Here is a 20,004-nt window from a genome sequence, read left to right as displayed (position 1 = left end):
TGTCTCAGACAAAAGTAGGCCTGTGTGCAATGTAAGTTATGTTGGTTGTGTAAGTCCTTCTTTGGCAATGGTTTCCTTGAATGATTTGTCTTCTCGTTAAACAATGACATCCTTTGCATTTTTTTTAATCTGTGACCTGTTTAAAAAATTAGCCTTTGATTTTATCACTTCAGGAGACAAAGATTGGGGATTTGATTGCCAATATGAAGCAGCAATCTACAGCCTTGTCTAATGTACATGCACCTCCAGCCAAGGATGTCGCCGCACCATCTGGGGCATCAGCTGAGGTTCGTAATATGCTGTCTCGTGTGAAGGGGGAACACGAAGTAGAATTACATAAACTGCAAGAGCATTTTACCAAGGAGAAACAAAGGTGAGGGCTTGGATCAGATGTTGATTTCACCAAATTGTTTTCACCAAATTGATGTCACCAAGTTTTGTATCCATAGACGTCAAGATGTAGTGAACCCATCCTAAGTTAGGACAAGTTACTCGTCCTAAATCGAGATATAGGATTAATCCTAGTAAATCTTGAAATCCGCTGCAGAACCCGTACAGATTTGAAAGGCTTGTAAGGATTTGCACAACACTGGTTTGATAAGGGGCTCGCGGTCCAGTGGTTAGACTGCAGGACTTGTAATCACAAGGCTGTGGGTGTGAATCCCTCGACTTACCACAGATTTCACAGATTTTCAACGAATCTCGCTGTCAAAGTGAAATCTTGCTGTTTTTATCTTATAAGATCTGATGCTACGATGAGGAAGCAAGAGAATGAGATGAGGATACAACTTGCAAACATCTTGAAGGAGAGTAACCGTCTCCTCAGGGCTGTTAATCGTTTCAAAGACGGACTCGCTGCCATACTAGAGAAAGAAGGTAATGATTTCTAACCATTGAATGCTGGAGTCCTAGGGAAATCTGTCTCCGGAGATTCTGTCCCCCATATGGGAAACTAGCATGGGCTGAAGGAGGACGATTCAACAGCTGGCCCTGTCACAACAAGTTTGTTGCCATTGGACACTTTCGGTACTCAGTATGGTCCAAAGGCCCACACTTTGTGTATCACAACCGATATAAAAAATAACAAACCTGTGAAAATTTAGGTTCAATGGGTCATCGGAGTCTGGAGAAAATAAAGGGAAAACCCACCCTTGTTTCCGCACATTTCGCCGTGTCATGATATGTGTAAAAAAATTAATCCGTAATTCTCGACAACGAGAATTGATAATTGTTTTAATGTTTTCTTGAAAAGTAAAGCATTGCATGGAATCATAATTTGACTATTACCTTCTGTAAACCCTGTAAGTTATTTGTAAATCTGTGACCTTTTTTTTCTGAGCTGAAAGTGTATAATGGCTTTAAGAATGAAATTATACAATTTTTCCACTCTGAAATTAATCCTTTTCAAAATACATTATTTTTATATTTTTGTCATCATGTAGTTGATGATTTACTTTACACCATGAAATGATTACCTGGCATAAATAACAGCAACTGTATGACCTTTTACAGGTCTTCTTGACACGGCACATGAGGTGAGGCAGCTACACAATATTTCCATTGAAGAGGTAAGCAAAACTGAAATATAGCTCTCGTATAAAAGAGTCCTTCTCTCTCACTATGTTACTAACCTTCTTCTCTACTTCACTACTTATCTATTTGCTTGTGTCGTTTTCGTTAGCCTGGTACTTTAATTCCATGTATCAGCATTTTGTAATGTTGTTGTTCGTATTGTCTGTTTTGTCTTCGTTTATGAGTGCTGTTTTATTTTTGTCTTTTTATAGGCTGTTTTCTACAAGCCTCGGCTTACTCTAACAGCCTCATGCTCTCGCTCCATTCTTGTACATAGTTAATTCCTAGTTATTTATTTAGTATTTCCTTTAAAGGCAGTGGACACTATTGGCAATTACTCAAAATAATTATTAGCATAAAACCTTTCTTGGTGACAAGTAATGGGGAGAGGTTGATAGTATAAAACACTGTGAGAAACGGCTCCCTCTGAAGTGCCATAGTTTTCAAGAAAGAAGCAATTTTCCACGAATTTGATTTCGGAGACCTCGGATTTAGAACTTGAGGTCTCGAAATCAACCATCTAAACGCACACAACTTCGTGTGACAAGGGTGTTTTTTTCTTACATTATTATCTCGCAAGTTCGATGACCGATTGAGCTCAAATTTTCACTGGTTTGTTATTTTTCTGCACATGTTGAGATACACCAACTGTGAAGGCTAGTCTTTGACAATAGACCGATCCATTACGCCCCGCCTCCTTATCAGCTGACCAATCACAACCGCGAAACCCGATCACCGTCAGTGCAAAGTTCACCAAACGGTTCAAATGGTGATCAGATTTCGCGGTTGTGATTGGTCAATGATAGTTGGGCCTGGCTTAAAGGATCGGTGTATTACCAATAGTGTCCACTGCCTTGAACACTATATTAATTTTGTATACTTTTATGTGCTTTTGATTTTGTCACCTTTGGATGTACTGATATTCTCATATTGAATTATGCTAAATAAAAGTGATTAGGAATTACTAGTAATTGTTCCCTCCATTTGATACAAAGTTTTGTTTCCTGTTTGCAGAAACCAACTGATGTCAAAATGATCTTGGGTCAGATGGCTGGAAATGCAGTTGAAGGTAAGCATCACAAATAAATATTTTGCTATTTTCTTTTGCAGTTTTGTTGTCTCTCTTTTAACGGTATTCTACAGGGTTGGTAGAGCCATGGAGGAAGGAAGAGAAGGAGCTCGAATGAATGGACTTCAAAAGTCGAACCCGTGGTACCGCTTGTATTCACCCACATACCTTACACCCACATACCTTACACGATTGAATACCAACCACCCTCGTGTGCCTTTACCCAAATTTTGATCCACTGCTATTGACCAAAAAGTCACAAAAAATGTAAAAATATGCCATGATGTTTCAGCGAAACACCACAAACGTTAAATGAAAACGTGTATATTCACAATTCTTGTCTCCAATGATTCAACTTTACACGCAGGCAGCGGTGCAGAGCGGCGGTACCGCACGTTCTGTACAAAGAGAACTAATTGTGCTCGTTAATCGGCTGTCCAGCTGGAGGTCTCCTATCTTTTTCCACTGGTCAGACAGGGGCATTGTCAGGGTATTCTTTTGTTACTCTGCGGTTTTGCGGGTCGTTCAAGCTCCTTCTCTTTCTTCCTACATGGTAGAGCTGACAAAATAGTCACAGACAGTGTTTATATGAATTTAATGACCTGGAACACTTTGTTTCTAATACTCTCATTTGGTTGAGTTCAGGTTTAGGTCAGATAAGTCTTTATTTCTAGTCTTTCTGACATATGCAAAAAGGATAAACTGATAAACGTAAGAAAAACATTATAAATATTAGCAACACTAAACATACATCTACGGTGGGAGATGACAGGCCTTTTTGCTCATTTTGTTTATATTTAAAAGTTGGCGAATATACAATTTATCCTCCTGGACCACTTGCCGAATTTTCAAATGTTGCAAACATCCTTTTTGACCATCGCAATCGAGTTTGAAAACATGCTCATAAGTTGGCAAACATTTGCATTGTTGGCTTGTGAGTGGAACGCACCCCTAGTGGGGTTTCATTTAATTATTGAAAAACTTCAAATTTTTGGAATGATATGTTTATATTACAGTGCTGGTATCACTGGAAATCAAAATAGCACAGGCCCTGATGAACAAGGTAAATGTAAAAGGCATCCTAAACTGCTCACAAAAAGTTAGGACATTTTTTATTAACCAAGAATATCTTAATATTAATTTTTGTTTTTACCCATACACCGATGTGTGTTAGCACTGTATACTCAGTGCTTTCCCGAGTCCCGTGAAAAAATATCACTGGCATGTTACTCGGAATACTAAGAATATCTTTATTATTTATTTCTCTCTTTGCATATGATCTATAATCAATGCAAAGGTGAAGTGCTCCTCTTTAAATGATACCACATTTGCAGAGATTACATGTTGCTGAGTTTGGCTACATGAATGACAGTGAGACAAAGTCACAAATCAAATGTGCCAAAATTACCGTTATCTGTGCTACATAGTCGATAGGTAATGATCAATAATCAAACCGGTCAAGCTTCAGAACCATGAATGGTTTACACAAAGATTTGCATCAGTGAGCACACTAGCCCTCATTTCTTTAAAAAAAAATTGCTTGGGTATTTACTTAACTTCCTTCTTGTCTCAATAAAGTGCATTAAGATCAGTAAGTTGTCTTGCTTGTTTGAATTACAGTGTCAACTTGTTTGTTCACGCAGTAACACAAAATTGATAAATTGGGCACATTTGATTTGCGACTTTGCCTCATTCTCATTAGTGTGGCAAAGTCCAGCAACATTAATCAGTGCACATGTGGTATCATTTGAAAGAGTAACACTTCAGCTCTGCATTGATATATAACATATACAAAAAGAGTAATAAATAATAAAGATATTCTTGGTTAAAAAAAGTTTCCTAACTTTGTGTGAGCAGTTTAATTTAACTGCTGTTACTAAGTTATATGTAGGTCAGTAGTTTCCATAAACTTTTCGCTCTAAACTTCAATTTTCCCCTTAGATAGAAACTTCAAATTTTCCTTAGAACATGTAGAAACTTTAGTTTTCACCTAGGAACTTCACATTCCACATAGAGATTTCAAATTTTACTCAGGAACTTAATTTTTTTTCTTTAAAACTTCAAATTTTACATAGGAACTTGAATTTCCTCGTGATGGAACTTAAGAGTCAGTTCAGGTAAATAGTTGACATACTTGCTCACGGTCAAAAAATGAATTTTTTTTATACTTTGTTGGTGGAAGGGCCTTGGGGTGCAAGTAAACAAAATTGCATTTTCAATTCTATATATAGCCCGTTGCCATGGTTACGGCTCATTTTGTTTTTTGGCCATTTTAGGCCGATTTTGAGGTCTGAAAAACTGGTTTTTAGCTCATATTAACAACTCCACCCCACCAAAATGCAACATTATTTCAAAAAACCTTTTATATCACTACAAAGTATCATCCTTGGCCTTCCTTGAGAAAAAAAATTATTGCTTTAAATAACACCCTTGTGCTACTTTTGCATCATGCATTACAGTATGTTTTTAGAACTTGCAAAATCGACATTTTTACCCTATTTTTGGACCCCAAAATGCCAACTTGCCAGGGGTCTCAGAAAATTTTCCTTTCGGCTGTGATTAGGGCCAACATCGGTCTTTCCATATCTGGTGTCAAAAACTTGGGCAATTGTATCGTGTTGTGACAGTACTGCCTCAAAACTAGACTTTTTTCCCCAAAACATGAAAAATGCCTTTTTAAGGGTCTTTTCACATAATATCGAAATACGTGTCCACGGTAAAAAAAAAAGGAATATTTTTCTTATACTTTGTGGATGGTAGGATGGTAGGGACTTGGGGTCCAAATAAACCACATTTACATTTCAAATCATAATATAACACGTTGCCATGGTAACAGTTCATGTGTGTTTAGGCCACTTTAGGCCGATCTTGGGGTATGAACAACTGTTTTTTTAGTTAATATTTACAACTCCACCCCACCAAAAAACAAAAATATTTCAAAAAACTTTTTACATCACTACAAAGTATCATCCTTGGCTTTACTTGCGACAAAAAAATCTTGCTATAAATTTCACCCTTGTGCTATTTTTAGAACGTGCATTAGAGTATGTTTTTAGAACTTGCAAAATCAACATTTTTACCATATTTTTTCCCCTCAAAGTTTCTTTTTTTTTCAGGGGTCTCAGAATATTTTCCTTTCGGTTTTGATCAGGGCCAAAATTTGTCTTTTTTATTTCTGTTAAGAAAAACTTGGGCAAGTGTATCCTGATGTGAACAGTACTGTCTCAAAAATAGACTTTTTTCCTCAAACAGAAAAATGCATTTTGAATTGTTTTTTCTTCATATTGAATTTCTAACATTAAAAAGTAATAATTCTATCAATCTTGCAGCTTTTCCTTAGCACTAGTGGATTACCCAACATTGATCAGGAACTGTTGATGACCTTAATTTTACAATTTGCCCGGTCCAGCCCCAATCATATTTCTTGACATTGCATAAATCAATGTTTTGTGAATAGCGCCTCTTTTTTTTCTTCTGGGTAGAAACACTGTGTTTATTGTATCCTGTTGTGACTGATCATGCCTTAAGTATAGTAATTTTTCCAAAAACAATGCATGCTTGTAAAAACTCTGGCACTGTTTCCATGCCCTTTGAGTAATGAATACAAAGTTTTTATTTAAACATAATGGTATCCAACCAAACCATAACCAATGCTTTGCCACTGAGAGTTCTTGATTTGGCTACTTTACCTATTGTACCGGTATGATTCCCATTGCAAGTAGAGTGCGATGAGCATTCTTTACAAGTTGTCTTTAATACAGGGCCTACTCTCCTTGGTCCCTGCTTGCTACCAAATGTAAAACTTTTCATAGAGATAGAGATCATAAACAATGTACTTTTGTGCTTGAGGCAGATGGTTTGGAGCATCCAATCATGTCCAACACAAATGTGGGAAATTAAAAAGCCCGCTTAAAAGTGTTGGAAAAGTTTGCCAAGATCTTATTAAAAACAATGATACTAACGATTTGCAAGATGAGCGTAAGAGATTATTTAAAAGGAACACGTTGCCTGGGATCGGTTAAGTTGGTCTTTGAAATGCGTTTGTAACGGTTTGTTTTAAAATGCATGGTTAGAAAGACGTTTTTGAGTGATACTTGTATGGATCATTATATTCTACTTTTAAAATGGCTTTCTAATCATATGCATTTTTTAATAAACGTTTACAAACGCTTTTCAAATACCAACTCCACCGATCCAAGGCAACGTGTTCCTTTAATGAAACAACATTAAAAGAAGTTGTAAAAACTTGCACCTGCTTTTGCAGTGACAAAAGTCTATTCAGGCTAGTTTGAATATTTTTTCCATTCACTATCTTACTAGTTCATAATTATTATATAAGTCTCTGAGAACGATCAACAAAAAACATTGTCAAACATTACCTGCTGAATTGTTTATCACGTTAAATAAACCAACTCTTTTATTGTTTGCAACAGTACAATTAAAAGGAACCCCACCATAGATGGGGGAACTGCTTACAGAAGGCCAAAGCAGGACTGAATGGCCATTTAGAATGGCCACTTTGGATACAGTACTTGCTCACTTTTAGAGCCTCTTTGTTCTGATTGGGATGAAAATGTTTAGTTTGGTAGCGGGCAGGGGACCAAGAAGACTGTTATAAGGCCATGTAAAGACAAAAACAGTAAAGATTGCTCATCGCATTACTTCTCTTCTTGCAATGTGAATCATACCTGTACAACTAGGTAAAGTAGTTATGACAAAACAAGAACTCAGTGGCAAAGCATGGTTATAAGTTTGTTATTTGTTACTTAAAGAGCATGGAAACAGTGCCATATTTTTTTAACAAGCTTGCTCGTTTTTGTTTTTTATCAATTCAAACTAAGGGATAACTTCAAAATGCATTTTTATTGTTTTTGGAAAAATTACCATTTTTGAGGCAGAAGTGTCACAACAGGATACAATAAACCAAAGTGTTTCTCCCCAGTAGACATGCAAACCATAATGATAGCCCATCACAACAAAAAGGGAAATATTCTGAGAACCAATAAAACATTAAAGACATAAGACAGTACAAACTTTCTTGATGTGCAAGGGGAATTAAAAAATGTGACTTTCAAAAAAGAGGCGCTGTTCACAAAACTGTTATTTTATTTAGCAATGTCAAGAAATATGATTGGGCCGGGGCTGGGGTGGGGCAAATTATAAGATTTAGGTCATCAACAAGTCCTGATATGGTTTGGTAATGCACTAAACCTACAAAGTGCTTATGAAAAGCTGCCAGATTGATGGAATTATTGCTAACTTCTTCATGTAATAAATTCAAAATGAAGCAAATATTTCAAAATGCATTTCTCTATGTTTTCGGGGAAAAGGGTCTATTTTTGAGACAGTTCTGTTACATCAGGATACAATTGCCCAACTTTTTCTTACCAGAAATAAAAAGACAAACTATGGCCCTGATCAAAACCGAAAGGAAAATATTCTGAGACCCCTGAAAAAAATGGAATTTTCAGGGCAAAAAATATGGTAAAAATGTTGATTTTGCAAGCTCTAAAAACATACTGTAATGCACGTTCTTAAAATAGCACAAGGGGGAAATTTATAGCAATATTTTTTTGTCTCAAGTAAAGCCAAGGATGATACTTTGTAGTGATGTAAAAGGTTTTATGAAATATTTTTTTTTTTTGGTGGGGTGGAGTTATAAATATTAACTTAAAAAAACAGTTTTTCATACCCCAATATCGGCCCAAAGTGGCCTAAACACAAATGAACTGTTACCATGGCAACGTGTTATATTATGATTTAAAATGTAAATGTTGTTTATTTGCACCCCAAGTCCCTACCATCCACAAAATATAAGAAAAATATTCATTTTCTTTTACCATGGACACGTATGTCGATATTATGTGAAAAGACCCTTAAAAAGGCATTTTTCATGTTTTGGGGAAAAAAGTCTAGTTTTGAGGCAGTACTGGCCCAACAAGATACAATTGCCCAAGTTTTTGACACCAGATATGGAAAGACCGATGTTGGCCCTAATCACAGACGAAAGGAAAATTTTCTGAGACCCCTGGCAAGTTGACATTTTGGGGTCCAAAAATAGGGTAAAAATGCCGATTTTGCAAGTTCTAAAAACATACTGTAATGCATGATGCAAAAATAGCACAAGGGTAATATTTAAAGCAATAATTTTTTTTCTCAAGGAAGGCCAAGGATGATACTTTGTAGTGATATAAAAGGTTCTTTGAAATAATATTGCATTTTGGTGGGGTGGAGTTGTAAATATGAGCTAAAAACCAGTTTTTCAGACCCCAAAATCGGCCTAAAATGGCCAAAAAACAAAATGAGCCGTAACCATGGCAATGGGCTATATATAGAATTGAAAATGCAATTTGGTTTACTTGCACCCCAAGGCCCTTCCATCAACAAAGTATAAAAAAAATTCATTTTTTGACCGTGAGCAACTATGTCAACTATTTACCTGAACTGACTCTTAACAATTTCTTTCAAAAACTTCAAATCACCCTCAGAAACAGATTTCCCTTAGGTACTTGTATTTTCTTTAATTTAGAATGCTGTAAACCACTAATTTTTTGCTAACATTTTATTTCTTTGAAGCGTCTTGAACTGAAAGAAGCACTTATGCCCAGGCAGCGAACTTTGACCCCGCTGGTAGAGGTCGATCAAGAAGTTGAAAAGCTGACCAAGGAAATTGGTTATCTTACAGAAAAAATGGAAAAGGTAGGAACATTCAAAAATACTAATCCAATGTAGTGATTTTTTTATTCAGAGGTCTTTGTTTGCATTAGATGCTATGTCAGATTTAAATTGTGATTTAAAATTCAATAGGTATTTTGTTTGGGGTCGAGAAAGTTACAAGCTTTCATTTGAGCCATTGCTCAAAAAAGTCCGCCAATTATTAGTAGCAGTGAAATAAAGTGCTCAAAATTAGTTTTTGTCGGGATCCCGACATTATATCACGTGACCAATTCGTATGTGTTTTATAAGAAACGTTTTGAATTTTTGTCATGGTTCCTGACCATTAAAAGTAAAAGTTAAACTTCTTTTCGTTAGAGCGGGTGATACTCTTTGAAATACCATTCACTCAAAAAAATCTATTTATTAATGGTTGGGGCCAAAAATCTGACACAGCATCTTTAAACAGACTTATAACCTTTGTAAGATTGAACATTTAATATAAGGTATACTAGGTATAAAGATTGCCATATATGGTGGAAAACTTCCCATGAAATATTTCTGACTGAAATGCTGTGGTTTTTGATTATTGAGTAAAATATTTAGTTTTGATATTCAAGTCCAAATGCGGATGTTTGAAAACAGTGAAAACATATAGAGGAGTTTCTCACTCTTTTCTTGTGACTCGGATGTCTGAATGAGCTTAAACTTTGATATGTTTGGCTATTTCATGTATATGTTTGGTCACATAAAGTGTGGATACTGGTCTTTGACAATTAGTCATTTGCGAGTTAGATTTGATTAACTTCTGGTACAATGAATTGCTTTAGTCAAATAATTCGGGGCAAGCTTTTCCAAGAGACCATGAACATTTCTGATATGACACTAAGATTCCTTGCTTGTTTTTTTCCTTTTAAAGGCACAAGAACTTCTTCATGCAACTGAAGTTATGTTGAGTGAAACAAAAAGAATTAACGTAAGTGTTAATTGCAATCTTAAATATTGACTAACTTTGAAATTTAGATTCTAGATGCTTTGGGGTGGATTTCACAAAGTGTTAAGACTAGTCTTATCTCAAGTAATAACTTAGGACTAGCCACACAGTTTGTATATCTCCAAGGACTAGTCCTAAGTTAGGACTAGTCCTAACTCTTTGTGAAATCGACCCCTGTGGTGCAATCTTAGGCCAAAAAGTAGCCTTGATCAAGGCGCTACAGCCAGCCGCGATCTGCAAAATCCCAGTCCCCATCACTGAATTCAGCCAGCGCACCCATACACAACACAGTACATACGTGGGTACTTCCCAAGTAGCGCCTTGATGGTTTTGTATCTGCCAAAATTTAGGGCGGAGCTCATTATGCTAATGTTTACTAACAACCCGTTCTCATTGGTTGTTGGTTGACCTATAAACTCTTGCTGCGATGTCATTCACAACGTTGTTCTGCAAGCACTCACACACACATGTGCTCGTTGACGTATTGTAAACAAGCAGTGGCTGTAGTATAGTTGCAATAATGGCGGCAGGCGAGGGAGAAATCCCTATTAGTAAAACAAAACTGTAAGTCGCTGGAAATCAGTGGTGTATAATTTGCAACACAACTACAGAAACTTTCAACAAAACACAACAACCGCGTTTAATGCATCAATCATGGGTTTAGAAAATAGAAGGAAGACAATTAGACCATGTAAAATGTGTTTGAGAAAGGTTAAAACAGTATCCAGGTGTCATGGGTTTCCGGCAAGATGGCTACTCGGTAAAAATTCTTAGGTGTTGGGCATATGACAGTACAACACACCCCATCCCCTCGAAGCACAAACACAGACCAGATGAGATAAGAAACCCAGCTGTTTATTTTGTCTTAATGTAGACATAATTCATTACGTTTCTCGCGGTAAATTAAAGTTGGGGATCGAAAATATGTGTTGTCGACAGACGGTAGAAGATGGCGTGTGGCTGAACAACAGCAACTACAAATAAAGTTCAATTTCATAAACTAACTCTAGCCATACTACTAGTACTACACTACAACGTTACACTTATAGTACAGCAACTTCCAATTCAGGGACAAATCTACCAGCTACGGTGTAATTATGATGCTAGTCCTCGTGTTATAATGAAAGGCAAGACAACGGAAGTTTTTCGAAGTTGTTCAACACCATTACCGCGACCGGGCGAGTCATGTCCGGCTCACCCGTCCGGCAGCGCATTCAGCCCCCTTAAAAGCATAGCTAATATACACCACGCTCCCGACACTGCTATAAAAAGCACATAAGACAGTACATATACAGCTAGCGTACAGCGTACACACACATGGACGTGGCATGATTGCTAGCAGTAATACGTCATTCTCAATCGCGCCTGTGATTGGCCAATGTTTAGAATGACACGCCCACATCATGAGTACCCTTTTATCGGAATTCCGATAAAGCTTTACAAACCCATCAAGGCTGTTGTTTGAGCCACGTGTGCGAGGTTGAAAATACAAAGACAAGACCGTTCTCACGACTACGCTATACTGTTCTCGCTGTACAATGTATGGTAATGTACGTTAGTGTGTATGCACTGCATGCGTGTGCAGCGAACCGGGCCGGGGAACAGTATGTCAACAGCCTTGATCAAGGCTAGCCAAAAAGAGGCAAACAGAATGGAACAGAACATTAGCCTTTAAAACGTGATCAGCAGTAGAACCTTTTGAGTTAACAGCATCAAGTTCAGGTGCGGATCTATGACAAAAGTTTTAGGAGGCAAGTGAGCATGCAAGTGTGAAGCCTTTCTGGCATGGGTCCGCGTCCGCTTAAGGGCTCGGGAAAATTTCGCATTTTAGATGCTCTGTGATGCAATCTAGGGTAAATTTTGAGGCGGAACAATTGATATGGTGTCCCCAACCCTTCAAAAAGTTGTTTCATCCTTTGCCACCAGGATTATATGCCTATGGTGGGACAGAGGGTTTGGTCTTACACAGTGCAAAACATGAGTTTCATGATAAAGATGGTCAAAAGACACAGGGAACTTTTTATATTATGTCCCCCACCCTTCGAAAATGGGGTGGGGTGGGGGAACATGTCCCTTCCACTCTTTCAAGGTGGAGGTGCAAATCTGTCAACAATGGAGCATGCGTGTGAGAAGCCTTTATGGCGTGGGGTGCGGGCCCGATTAAGGGCCAGGGAAAATTTTGCATTTTAGATGCTCTTTGATGCAATCTAGGGCTCCTTTGCCACAGGATTAATTCCCATATACAGGGTTTACACAGTGCAAAACTTGGGCTTCATGATAAAGATGGTCAAAAAGATGGGGGGATGTCCCCCTGTCCCTCTCCTTATTGACCCCCATGGTGAGTCGTTAACCACCGGTTCGTTTGAGAGCAAACACTACTCATGGTGTTTCCGCAAACCTGTCTTGATTATACTGACTTCATGCAAAGTTTTAAATCCTATTTAACAAAAAGTATGGCATAACTATTATATTTATTGCAAGAATAACACCCAATTATGTGTTTTCCCATTCCTAAGCAGAACTTAACCATCCTATTACATGTATAACCTATTGACCACTTGCACGCATGTCACACACAGCGACTTTGCCTTGCTCACCATTTTCGTGGTCACTAGGTTTACGTGTAAACGCTGCGTCGCCTAAAACGCGCACTTCACTGAATAATGCACAGTGACATTGACCACCAGTATGGCGCATCCAAGATTTTTCTGTTGATGACGTCAGGTGAATTGGGTCAATAATAATAATTATGTTTTTGTGTAATCCTGTTTTATTGTCTTCAGGATGAAAAGTACAAGGCCTTACTGGATCGTCACAAAGCTCTTATTCTTCACAGCAGTAGCTTGAACAGAGAAATGAAGTCATTGTACGTACTTTCATCCTGAAACTTATTCCAACTTTCATGAAAAAATTACATGAAAACCAATTAAACATGATAAATATTTGGTTTTACCCATACACCGATGTTCGTAGCACTGTATACTCAGTGCTTTCCCCAGTTCGGTGAAAAAATATCGCATGCATATTACTCGGGTGGGATTTGAACCCACGACCCTTGCAATTCTAGAGCAGTGTCTTACCAACTAGACTACCGATGTTGCCCTGTAGCTAGAGGCAGTTCGAATCCAATGTTTTGGCAGCGTGTATCGCAACGTTATAAGAGAGTTTAAATTTGCATCGGGGATAAAGAATTAAACATTGTTGGTGAATAATTTTGTTTTCAAAAGGTTGAAAAGGTAGAAAAGCAAAGGTCATCGGTTCAAATCCCACCCGAGTATAATGCCTGTGAGTTGTTTTCACAGAGCTCTGGAAAGTACACACGTGTGTATGGGTAAAACCAAAATTAATATTCTTTATCCTCGATTCAAATTTCCATATATTCAATTTTGTTTTTGTTGTGAATGATGTTTATGTGTAAGAAGTAACTATAAACACTAAATAGTAAACTTGCGGGTACAACCATGTATTATCTCTTATGAGGGAGTGTTGGCTCTGAAAAGAGCCGGTGTGGTCTCAATGTTTTCAAACAGCATACATGTACTCTGCTTGTCTTCAGGAGAGTATACTGTTAGAAATGTCAAGACCACTAAAGCTCTTTTCAGAGCCAACACTCCCTCAAAAGAGATTTTATATGTGGTTGTACCTGCAAGTTTTCTATTAAGCATTTAGAGCTACTTCTTATTCTTCACACCATGCAAAGCTTCAAACACCACTGATGTTTATGTTTATTTAGGGAGCAAGCATTTCGTGAGGAAATGAAGAAACGGGACACAAAGCTCCGTTTCATGAGAGGCAGTATGGCGGAGCAAGCTCGCCAACAGCAAACATTGGTGACGCAACTCAAGATGGACATGGAGAGCAATAAGGTAAGTTGAGAGAATAACCTTTAAAGACACTGGACACTATTGGTAATTGTCAAAGACCTGTCTTCCCACTTGGTGTATCTCAACATACATGCATGCATAAAATAACAAACCTGTGAAAATTTGAGCTCAATTGGTCTCGAACTTGCCAGATTATAATGGAAGATCTCAAAATCTAATTCTGCGGTCATGAAATCAAATTCAAATGTTTTAGTGAGAAATTACTTTACAATGTTTACTTTAGTCTGAAAGCTTACTGATTAAGAAGTTCATACCAGACCATTTTTTCCGTGAAATATTTCCCCCCGAATTAAAAAGGTATTCAAGAAAACTTTAAAGGTTCAAATCTTGGTCTACATGTAGTCAATTTTCCTTAAGCCGAAACAAGTTACATTTAAATATTTGTTAAAGGCACTGGACACTATTGGTAATTACTCAAAATAATTGTAAGCATAAAACCTTACTTGGTAATGGGTAATGGAGAGCTGTTGATAGTATAAAACACTGTGAGAAACAGCTCCCTCTGAAGTAACGTAGTTTTCGAGAAAGAAGCAATTTCTCACTAAAATATTTGAATTTGATTTCGAGACCTCAGAATTAGATTTTGAGGTCTCGAAATCAAGCATCTGAAAGCACACAACTTGTGCGTTTTTTCTTCCACTTTTCTCTCGCAACTTCGACGACCAATTGAGCTGAAATTTTCACAGGTTTGTTATTTTATGCATATGTTGAGATACACTAAGTAAAAAGACTGGTCTTTCCCAACTACCAACAGTGTCCAGTGTCTTTAAGACATGTTTTTTAAGATTTTGACAATATAAGATCAATTTATGCAGCATCATGGAAGGGCTTAAGTTTTTGTTTTGTTCTTTCCAGCGAGTTGAGAAAGCACCTCCAGATATAAGCCAGCTAAGGTTAAAGGTCAGTGACCAGTTGAGGAATCTTTCTGTTCTGGAATCAGCCTTGAAGGAGAATAAGATTTCACTGGAGCTTCATACGGTAAGGAGATCTCTAACACTGTCATGGTTATCTAACACCAGGGCCCAATTTCATAGAGCTGCTTAAGCACAAAATTTGCTTAAGCACGAAAATAGCTTGCTCATTTTACACATGTTACTGGCAAAAATCTCATGCCATGTACATTGCTTGTGACTTATATTTAGCTGTTGTTTACTTAGCATAACAAATGAGTGGAGTCCTAGCCGGTATTCTGATTTTACAAAGCAAAGATTTTTTTGCTTAAGCAAATTGTTTTGCTTAAGCAGCTCTATGAAATTGGGCCCAGGTTCAGACAGGCGCTCCAGAGACGCCGAACCAAATAGATTAGTAGGGACTCTAGGTTGACCGAATCAGTTTTGGTTTCAGACAGGCAAACTTATTATAACATCTACATTAGGTTCGGCTCATGACAAGCTGGACATCTGAAACCAAGGCGCTCCAGAGTCGTTCCGAACAACTGCAACAGTCGATCTTTTGACTTCTAGCGCGTCCAGTTGCTCCTAATTGTTTCATGAAAAAATTTAACTTTTCATGCACTTAATTCAATAATTTGGTTTGGCGCGACTGTGGAACGCATGTCTGAAACGGGTGTTAAACTCTTTAATAGATGTTAAAATTATTACGTGATATTTTTTTTTACCAATGTGTGTAAAGCACAGTATACTCAGTACTTTCTAAAGTCCTTTAAATGAACAGTAAAACAAAACACAGGCATATTACTCGAACCCACAAGCTTTGCTTGCAAACAGGTGAAATGTTAACAGCTGTCACAGTTTGCCCAAAGAAATAATATCAATTATCCTAAACTGAGTAATTACTCGTAGTGGCTTATGGTCACCAGTGTTTAAAATCTTAATATAGTGGCTTATGGTCACCAGTCTTTAAAATCTTAATATGGTCACCAACTGTCTTTAAAATCTTAAATTTGATCTAAGGAAACGATTGCTTTTATATCCTCTTCATTACATTGTTTAGATCACAGTTGACATCATTACTCAGACAATGGAAGTACCAGAGATGAGATTAAGACACATGTTTGAACGCTACATCACCTTCAGAAGATTGCAGGAACAAAAAGGTAATAAGATCTGATGTCTGTCGGTGAATCCAGTCATCGTAGTAGAGGGTTCTGCTTCTGTATAAGACTGCTTGGGGCAAAACCTCAGTTCCCAATTTTATAATATGATGTTATGACTTGTTGGTGTAGATTCAAGCCACAATTTTACTCCGACACCCCACTCTTCATGTGGCTTGTCGTGGCCGATCAGTTTAGTGCATGGGACTCAAATTCTGGTGGCAGAGTCGTTGGGGGTGTGGGTTCGAATCCCGGTCATGACACTGCACTTGTTTCCTTGAGCAAGACACTTTAAATGCTACTCTTCACCCAAAGGTTAATGAGTACTTGTGAGGGCAGAGATGGTTCTTGTGATTGATTTAGCTTGGTGCGATACATACTTGGGAGCACAGGCTGTATATTATTCTGGGAGCTGAGATGGTTTACAGAATGAAAGTAGCATCCCAGTGATCGACCAAGGCCCAATTTCATAGAGTGCCCCACGAAAATCGGCTTGTAATTACACAGCAAGATTATGCTTACAAAAAAATAATATTAATTGGAGCAGTGTGAGCACAAATGAGTGATGAATTTGAGCGCGATATACAAGTCGCTTTTACTATCATCACTTTCTCTTGGCTCTTATAGATGAACTTATATCCAAGATTGATGACACATTGACAGTAGAGCATGATAAGAAGTTACAAGGTTTCTTTGCCCGCATGGAGACTCGGATGAATGAGGTACGTACTGGAGCAACCCTTGGAAGTGTCCTGCACCGAATTCAAACTGGTGTTTCTGATCAGCATAGTGAGGGTTCAAATCCTCCAGTCGTGACATTTGTGTCTTTTATCAAGAAACTGAACCATTGCTTCGTCTTTCGGATGAGAATAAAGCCGATGGTCCCATATGTTGTGTAACACATGTAAAAGAACCTAGTGCATTTATCAAAAAGAGATCGCCCCGGTGTTCTTGGCTGGATTGGCAGCATATTGCGCCACAGCACCTTGTAAACCATTACATAGTGCTTAGGATTAGGTCTCATAATTTGAACTTCATCCCACTCACCTTGCCGTAAATACCTGGTGCTTTGTATCCTTTGGAAAGCAGCACGTTATAAATACGTTAATTACTATTTATTACAGATTATCCATATGTAGAGCCCTGGTTTAAAGTTAATAGCATTTCCAAACCATAAAATTTGAAGAGAGTATAGCCTATCAACTGCCAAACTCTGCAACCCCTCAGTGAGAAACAGCATAGGGCAAGTTCGAGTAGTGACCATTTGTCAACCTCCTAAGCAATGTTCCATAGTTACTTATGCATGCAATACATGTACATCATGGGTACCAGGCAAAATAGCCCAATGGTCAAAATAGCCCAATGGTCAAATAGTCCCTCTCTCGAACTTGACCATAGTGTCTTGATGTTGTTATGTGTGTGGCCTCATGGACAGCCAGCAACATTTTGGATGACTGTTACTAACAGTGTTAGTGAGGGCACACATAATAAACTCGATCAGGGGTGGATTTCACAAAGGTAGTCCTAACTTAGGACTAAGCCTAGGCAATGCTAAGAGATAGGACCAGTCCTAAGTTAGGATGAGTTACTGGTCCTAACTTAGGACCAGTCCTATCTCTTAGCATTGCTTAGGACTAGTCCTAAGTTAGGACTACCTTTGTGAAATCGACCCCTGCTCACTAAAAGGGTTGTCTCATCTCTTTTTCAGAGTTATGAAATACCTGTGTTATCCATACAGTGGGTCGTCATCCATATTGTTATTTTCCCAACCAATGTAAAAGAAATACCAACATTAAATATTTGCTCAAAACTGCAAACTTTTGTGGAATGGTCGACCTGAATGAGTTCTTCCTTCCTCATTGTATTTTTACGTCATTGATTAGTTGTTTTTCTTGAAGGTGAAAAAGAAACACTATGTGTTTTCATATTTTAAGTGGATTTGAGTGTTAATTTGAAGATCTAAATTTCCTTCCACAGAATGTCAACAAATGGCAGGAGCAGCGAGAAGCACTCAAACAAGAGCGAACCAATCTGTACGAGCAAATGCTTGCAATGTAAGTATAGAGCTACAATGTAGTGCAGCTTTTAGCAGAGTCTGTCCAAAGCTATATGTAGGTGCAGGCAGAAATCCCTGGTATCTACCTTAAAATGTCAAGGAGGATTGGGTAGATTTCAATGCGCCGCATTTGTTGCCGCTTGAGGGCGCGCTCAAGAGTATGTTTATCACTTCTGAGGGTATGTACGCGATTTGTGGTGCACAGTTTCAATAGGCGTTTTGTCACTTTTGTTGAGCCGCAGTTTTAAGTTGCTTAAGAGGTGGGTTGTATCGGCTTCTTTAAATGTCTTATTGTCCGTGATAGATTCAATGTCTGTGTTGATAATGTGTTCCAGTCTTTAATAAACTGTTTTACGTATGAATGAATATACCCCCGAAAGTGGCTGAGAGCGCCCTCACGCGGTCTAAAACATGGCCCATTCAATTTTTTGAGGGTTACAAATTTACAGGAATGGAATTTGAAGCTGTGACCTCCGGATCAATGCTCCACCATTTGAGCTATCTAGTCCTAGTTTGTGCGGTCACTCTATTTTGTCAATATCTTTGGTTCCATTCAGAAGCCATTCAACCTTAGACAGCCGTATAACCTGGGGCCAATATCACAAAACACTAAGATTCATCTTAAGATGAGTTGTCAGTGTTGCCATAGAGATTTGTATTGTGATATCAGACTTTGCTTAGCCATTAAGGCCATTGGACACTTTCGGTACAGAAACAAAATTAAAAGTTCACAGTTTTACAAATAACTTACAGGGTTTACAGAAGGTAATGGTGAAAGACTTCTCTTGAAATGTTATCCCATGAAATGCTTTACTTTTTGAGAAAACATTAAAACAATATCAATTCTCGATATCGATAATTACGGATTTATTTTAAATACATGTCATGACATGGCGAAACGAGCGGAAACAAGGGTGGGTTTTCCCGTTATTTTCTCCCGACTCCGATGACCAATTGAGCCTAAATTTTCACAGGTTTGTTATTTTATTTATAAGTTGTGATACACGAAGTGTGGGCCTTGGACAATACTGTTTACCGAAAGTGTCCAATGGCTTTAAGAGGGGGCTCGCAGTTAAGATCTATCTTAGCTCTTTGTGAAATCTAGCCCAGGGATCACATCCAAGTTTATAATACAACCTGGGAAGTGGCAGTACAGGGATCAACCTCATGGGATACACCTTTTTATCAAATATCAAGTAATAAACCACAAGGGAAACACTGTAAATTGTAATTAAATTTTGAGGTGAATAAAGAAAATTTGAGTAATTTTAAAATGACGGGAGTATTTTTGGGTTTTCCAATTCCTTGTTCCAGCTTTGATGCCGTAGGTCAAGAAACTGGTCTGACCTTGGCACGCCCCGTAGAGAAAGTCGCCGTCTTCAGACGTCAGAGGAAGAATAAAGCTCATCCTATCCTAGGACCACAAGGGATACGTATGAAAGTTCCCATGGAGTTTAAATCCAACAAGCTGATTGGTACGAGTGTCACACTCATTGGGGATCATGGGCCATTCTGGAAGGTTTGTCAAAAAACACAGATAAAGTTGGGTTTAAAGCATAGAAATAGAACCCCGAGAACGATGAGTGTCTCATTGTGCGTGCAGTTTCGTTGTGAGACCATTTTTATGGACGCGCATACGCCACTTTTGTTACCCGTAATACATCATCATTGACCAATGAACACACTAGAAATGGTCTATGTGCGCTGACATCTTGCCATTTT

At 38.1% G+C, this 20,004-nt stretch overlaps 1 protein-coding gene across 1 annotated transcript in view; it reads left to right on the top strand.

Annotated features, from left to right (window-relative positions):
- Positions 1–20,004, top strand: part of LOC139939789 (uncharacterized) — a 40,507-nt gene that overhangs the window by 17,920 nt on the left and 2,583 nt on the right. The window contains exons 18-31 of the mRNA XM_071935903.1: positions 174–373; positions 743–876; positions 1,513–1,568; positions 2,587–2,641; positions 3,658–3,704; positions 9,218–9,340; positions 10,215–10,271; positions 13,073–13,155; positions 14,023–14,155; positions 15,029–15,151; positions 16,127–16,229; positions 16,854–16,948; positions 18,204–18,280; positions 19,597–19,801. Of these exons, the coding sequence (XP_071792004.1) occupies positions 174–373; positions 743–876; positions 1,513–1,568; positions 2,587–2,641; positions 3,658–3,704; positions 9,218–9,340; positions 10,215–10,271; positions 13,073–13,155; positions 14,023–14,155; positions 15,029–15,151; positions 16,127–16,229; positions 16,854–16,948; positions 18,204–18,280; positions 19,597–19,801 (1,491 nt within the window). The remainder of the gene's footprint in view (positions 1–173; positions 374–742; positions 877–1,512; positions 1,569–2,586; positions 2,642–3,657; positions 3,705–9,217; positions 9,341–10,214; positions 10,272–13,072; positions 13,156–14,022; positions 14,156–15,028; positions 15,152–16,126; positions 16,230–16,853; positions 16,949–18,203; positions 18,281–19,596; positions 19,802–20,004) is intronic.

The sequence above is a fragment of the Asterias amurensis genome, chromosome 7, assembly GCF_032118995.1.
Source record: "Asterias amurensis chromosome 7, ASM3211899v1".
NCBI classification, from domain to species: Eukaryota; Metazoa; Echinodermata; class Asteroidea; order Forcipulatida; family Asteriidae; genus Asterias; species Asterias amurensis.
This window is presented reverse-complemented; position numbering and strand designations above follow the sequence as displayed.